We start from the raw sequence: 6,146 nt of genomic DNA, 5'->3' as shown, positions 1-6,146 counted from the left end.
TTCCGTTTGGATCTGATCCGAAACAAATTTTTGCTTGTTTTGATCCGATTTCTGACAGTAGCACAACGACCACGAAGGCATACACGCTAGAAAAATTTTCGGTAGGGCCAGTGCTAATTACACTTTTTTTATAAATCTATCTTCCTTCCTTCCCTTTACTTTCCATAAATGGGGATCTTTTTATGAAATTATACAAACATGCTCATTTTGTAAACACATTTATCGAGCTGTGAGAAGAAAAAATAGAATGAAGTGTTTGGGAACTTGCGTAGTTCATGTTATTTTTTCGAAGTGTAGCTTACAAATACCAATGTATTCTACAGTTTGTCAAATTGTTCAATATCGGTTTCATATAGTGAAATGCATGTGTATGACTATGACGCTCAAATTTAAGCACAAACCGTTCGACAAAAGGTCATTTCACATTGCCACTATTTATCACGAGCTAGCATTCTCAAACAGTTTTACAACACATGAACATCATAATGTATTGTCAACATTTGGCATGCATTACTCAAATAACTTTTAACCGTTCTCAATTTCGGGTACTATATTGTTCAACAAAAAAGTAACCGTTTGTGATAGACTAACATTAATGGGTAAAAGATATTTAATGTTTGGATAATAAGGCGAATTGTATTTTACTATGCGGGTGAGAATTTGATCAAATTGATGGAAAGTCTCCTATCCACCATCTTTACTATGGACCAATGCACGAGTTCACCATTTGACGTTTGAGCGGTGCCGTGTTATTTACGTGACCATGGCAACAAGTGAATTCGGCACCGCTCAAACGTCAAATTAGTGAACTCGTGCATCGGTCCATGGAACAATGCATGAGTTCACTAATTTGACGTTTGCGCGGTGCGGAATTCACTCGTTACCATGGCCACATAAATAACACGACACCGCTCAAATGTCAAATAATGAACTCGTACATGGACCGATGGATCGTCGCACGAGTTCACTAGTTTGACAATGGACCAATGCACGAGTTCACTAATTTGACGTTTGAGCGGTGCCGAATTCATTCGTTGCCATGGTCACGTAAATAACACGGCACCGCTAAAACGTCAGATAGTGCACTCGTGCATCGGTCCATTGAGCGGTGCCAAATTCACTCGTTGCCATGGTCACGTAAATAACACGGCACCGCTCAAACGTCAGATAGTGAACTTGTGCATAGGTCCATTCATCGAAAAACAAAATGAATCGAGAAATGAACACGATCGGAATGAACTCAATCATGTACGTAAATTCCACGTAGAATCGATAGGTTCATCGCAGTGAAAATCACTAGAGGACCGGTAACTGTTACGTTAGTCAGATGAAGTCAGGGGATGGTTCATTATTATAGATCTACGTGATTTTTCACGTAGTATAATGATGTATGGATTATTTTGGGCCCATTCACAAATTTCATAACGCTGAAGGGGGTGGGTGGGTGTCTTTAAGATGTTACAGCTCATACAAAATTTGAACAACATTCTTACAAAATGTATTACATGGGAGTGGGTGGGTGTCAAAACTGGCCATTTTAAGCGTTATGAAATTAGTGAATGAACTCTTTTGAGTGCGAGATTTGTGCCTCTGAACTCTTAGTGCAATCTTAGAAGTTGATTCTGAACTGTTTCGCCCTAATCATGAATAAAAATAATTTCAGTGTACTCCGTTTAGTTTTCACATCGACCGCTAGGTTCGCGCGAATGCAACCCTGCATCGGGAAAACTGTCAATCAAGCAAAACGTCAACATTGGGTTTTTGTGTACAATATTTTGCATTCCACGTCACTTTTTACATCTTTTTGAATTTTTCGCTAAAAACTTGTGAAAAGTGAAGAAATTTGTGCATAAAACGAACATATTTTAGCATTTTACGTAAAACGAACATTTGTGGAGCAAAATGAGCCGTCAAGCGAATGAAGTGAACGAGTTATTCGATGTTAAAAATTCCTTCTACATCGGCAACTATCAGCATTGCATCAATGAGGCCAACAAAATCGGCGTAAGTAAAATTGTCTTGTTTCAATTTCCTTGCTCTAATATATCCCTGCTGCAATTACCTAGAAACCATCGCTGGAGAAAGACGTATTCCTCTATCGGGCGTACATTGCTCAGCATAAATACCGGGTCGTGTTGGACGAAATTAAGCCCGGCAATGACACTCCCCTGTTGGCCCTCCGGTTCTTGGCCGAGTATCTTTCGAACAAATCACGCAAGGAGGCAATTGTGGATCTTTTCGATGAAAAGTTCAAAGGAGATATCAATGCGTTGGATGTGATTTGGATCATTGTCGGTGCTACCATCTATTGCAACGAAGGAAGCTACGAATCTGCTCTTAAGTAAGACATTTCTAGATCATTGATTTATTTCAGCAGCGAACCCTTCTAAACAAGTTTGCCACATTAAAATCTATCATCTGCATTTCTGTATCCTGGAGCAAAATATCTGTATTTTGAATCTGTATTCTAAAGAATCAACTTTAAGGCTTTTAAGAATATAGATTTTGCTCCAATATTTGTATAAATATGTGTAATTGGCACAATTCTGTAAATTTGTATATATATTTTTTTAAATCTGTAATCTGCGTATACAGATTCTTGGTCACAAAATATTCAAGAAAATCTGTAAAACACAGTTGCTCTTTATCCTACCTGATGATTTTCTCTTCTTACAGAATCCTGCAAGGCAATTTCAATTTAGAGTGCTTATCGCTGCAGTTAGAATGCCTGCTGAACATGTCGCGAGTCGATCTGGCCAAACAAGTATTGCAAACCATGCAGGAGAAAGATGACGACGCTACGCTTACACAACTTTCCCAAGCCTGGTTGAACATCCAACTCGGTGGCGAAAAGCTGCAGGATGCATTCTTTATCTTCCAAGATTTCTGTGACAAATTTTCACCGTCTTTGCTGTTGCTGAATGGACAAGCCGTTTGCTACATCGGCCAACAAAAGTATGATGATGCGGAGAACGTTCTGCGGGAGTGTTTGAATCGGGACCCGAATAATTATGACGCGTTGATTAACTTGCTAGCACTGTCGCAGCAGAAGGAGAAAACCAACAGCCAATTCAATCGGTACCTCTCGCAGGTTTTGGACGAGCATAAGGACAGTGCCCTGGTGTCCACATACAACAAAAAGCAGTCTGAGTTTGAACGATTGGTGATGCAGTATGGACCGTCAAATAATAAGTCTATAGAAGATATCGTCGTTTAGATGAATATTTCTCAAATATCTGTGTATTCGATAACTAATGGAAAATAAACTTATAAATTAAATAATTCATTTGATAACATAGTTTCGCTAAGTCGTTACAATATCTGCTATACCATGATTCGAACAGATAGGATAGAATTGGATCCAAATGGTTTTATGTTTGGGTTTATTCTACGACTGGTGTGAGGTGACAATTGTCGGTGTCGTATAACGAGGTGACAATTCTCGACTCGAGTGAAGGGACTCTCCATTTGATTTGCACAGCGAGTCACTTCACTCGAGTCGAGAATTGTCACCTCGTTATACGACACCGACAATTGTCACCTCACGCCAGTCGTAGAATTAACCCAAATGTAAAGCACTCAAGTTAAATGTCTCAAGTTTGAGTCCCAGAAATCAGAAACATCGAAAAATCACCAAAACTACTCACCTTCTCCTTGTAGTTTAACGACGACCCCTAATCTTATCTTTCGTAAATTTTACCCAACTACCTAACTTGATATATTTACAGGGTGTCTACTAGCGTTGGGCAAATTTGCCCAGAACATCAATGTTACTGAATCGATTCACATTTGAGCTGCTGAATCGATTCACCGATTTAATCGAATCCTTTGAATCGATGTTTTCGAATCGATTCGAATCGGATGAAAATTAACATTTATGAAACTTTAAATGAGACCAAATGCATTTGCATTCGATTTCAACATCTTTCTATCACATCAGTTTCGAAAATCAATCGAACAGATTTACTACTTCAAGTTTAGTTCTATATATGTTTTTTTTTCCACAAACTCATTAAGAAATATTTAACGATTCCAACAAAATTAATCGAATAAAAAAATCGAATGAAGAGAATCGATTAACCCGATTCTAGGTGCTCCAAACATCGATTCAAAAAATCGATTAATCGGAAAGCAAAAATCGATTTTCGGAACATCGATTCAAAATCGCCCAACGCTACACACTAAGCTCTTACGGTGAATTTCACCGTAATCTCAACAGCTGAACAGTTCGGTGGAATAAAACACCGTAATTTCGTCGGAATTTTACGGATTCCGGTGATTTTTTACCGAATACTGTGAAAATTGACCGTACTCCGTTAATTTATTTTACCGAACCGTTCAGCTGTTGAGATTTCACAGGAATCCGTAAAATAATTTAAGTGTGTAGTGTCTACTACCTGAAAAGAACCTGAAATTCGGGAATTTCGAGCACAATTGCGGAATTTTTTGAATTAGAATATGTTTCTCAAGTTGTATCACAATCGAAAAAAATTTGGGGCTGCGCAGTTATCAAAACGCTACTTGCGATGTCCACTCATTTATATTTTTAGTCCATTTTATTTATTCAGCATAAAACAAGTTTAGATAATGAAGCAGAACTTAAGATTGCAAATACGAAGTAACGTCTACCCCATTAAACATTTTGACAGTTCAACAGCCCACTAAATTTGTTGAAAAATCGGTCGATTGTTGCACCGACGCTTATGGAAGTTTAACACAGCGATCAACTGACTAATCACCAGATTAAATCGGGTGGCCGACGAAATCTGGTGTTTAGTAGGTCCACTTGCTTGGATTTTACTTAAAATACCGATTTATCCACCTATTTAGTAGGATTACGTCGGCCCACCCTATCAAATCGGGTGATATTCGGTTGATCCCTGTGTTAATCTTCCATAAGCGTCGGTGCAACAATCGACCGATTTTTCAACAAATTTAGTCGGCTGTTGAACTGTCAAATGTTTAATGGGGTATCTTCTGGCTCGGTAAAAATGAAAGAGATCGATCGTCTTTAATTTATTTCAGACCTCAGCTATACTGTTATACATATGCTTTTACATTTAATTAGTGTTGGTAACAGACCACAGTGTATTCTTGTAAAACAGTGAAGGCTCTGTACAGTACAATGCGTAAAGTACAGGCTGACAGTACAATTGCTAATTTGGTGGAGGCAAGTACAGTTCCGAGTTCCTGTTGGGTATCGTTCATTAGCATATGAAACATGATTGAGAACATTCCATTCTTTTGTGTGTATTCTACAAACATAATAAACTTTTTAGGTAAAGATCAAAATTCACAACATGTGCGAAAAATAATACATCCAAAGTCTCTATTTGAATCAAAATGGTCTCTAAAGTCACTTTTTGCCTTAATTGGGTCCTTAATTTTTGAATGAAATCTCGTTTTTATTCAATAACACCAAAGAGCATGTTAGTGCAGCTACTTTAGCAAATTTTCCTGCTCAAATAACGGCTATACCATGCTTGAACTTTAATTTAAAAATTGGGTTCATTAATGAACCTGGACACTTTTGATCATGTTTGACGTTCGCTTAGTCGACAAAAACACCACAGGGGTTTTAGTTTTAACACTGGGGTTGCTTCTATCTGACAATTTGAAAGGGACACGGAAAACAAAATACACCCAAAATTTGAGTTTATGCCAAAAAGTGTGACAAAATCTAAAAAAAAAACGTAAAAAATGTTTTTTGGACTCAAACCAACGGAAAACATTCGAAAATTGAGTAAACATGTGTTATTGGCCTAAACTTAAGCGTTTGGCACAGGGCTTTAGGACCCTATTCCAGTTTTTAATGATATTTTACTCAGATCCCGGAGAATGGTTCAGGCATTCTAGTGTTTTCTCTAGAGATGCCTTCTGGAACACTTTCAGGGATGCTACCAGCGATTTCACAAGGGACGTTTAGAAATAAATTCGTTAGCATTTGATCAAGAAAATCCTAGAACTCGCTAAGGCTTCTAGGTAGATGTAGCGATAGTGGAGGTACTACGCGTGATTGTACTTCATTTAACCGCTTAAATTCAAGATGCGCTATCAATGTACATATTAATGTTGTAACGGGAAGTAACGACTTTTGACTTAATGAGAAAAATTATTTCATCGCAGTAACCAACGGCATGTCAGCG

At 38.0% G+C, this 6,146-nt stretch overlaps 1 protein-coding gene across 1 annotated transcript; it reads left to right on the top strand.

Annotated features, from left to right (window-relative positions):
* The first annotated feature begins 1,744 nt into the window (after positions 1 to 1,744).
* Positions 1,745 to 3,286, top strand: LOC110676030 (coatomer subunit epsilon). Its single transcript, XM_021842422.1, has 3 exons — positions 1,745 to 2,004; positions 2,067 to 2,341; positions 2,677 to 3,286. The coding sequence occupies exons 1-3, from the start codon at positions 1,903 to 1,905 to the stop codon at positions 3,215 to 3,217; spliced, it is 918 nt and encodes a 305-aa protein (XP_021698114.1). The 5' UTR covers positions 1,745 to 1,902; the 3' UTR covers positions 3,218 to 3,286.
* The last annotated feature ends 2,860 nt before the right edge of the window (positions 3,287 to 6,146 follow it).

This window comes from Aedes aegypti, chromosome 2, assembly GCF_002204515.2.
Source record: "Aedes aegypti strain LVP_AGWG chromosome 2, AaegL5.0 Primary Assembly, whole genome shotgun sequence".
Classification (NCBI taxonomy): Eukaryota; Metazoa; Arthropoda; class Insecta; order Diptera; family Culicidae; genus Aedes; species Aedes aegypti.
Note: the sequence above shows the minus strand (reverse complement) of the source record. Positions and strands in the feature narration are given on the sequence as shown.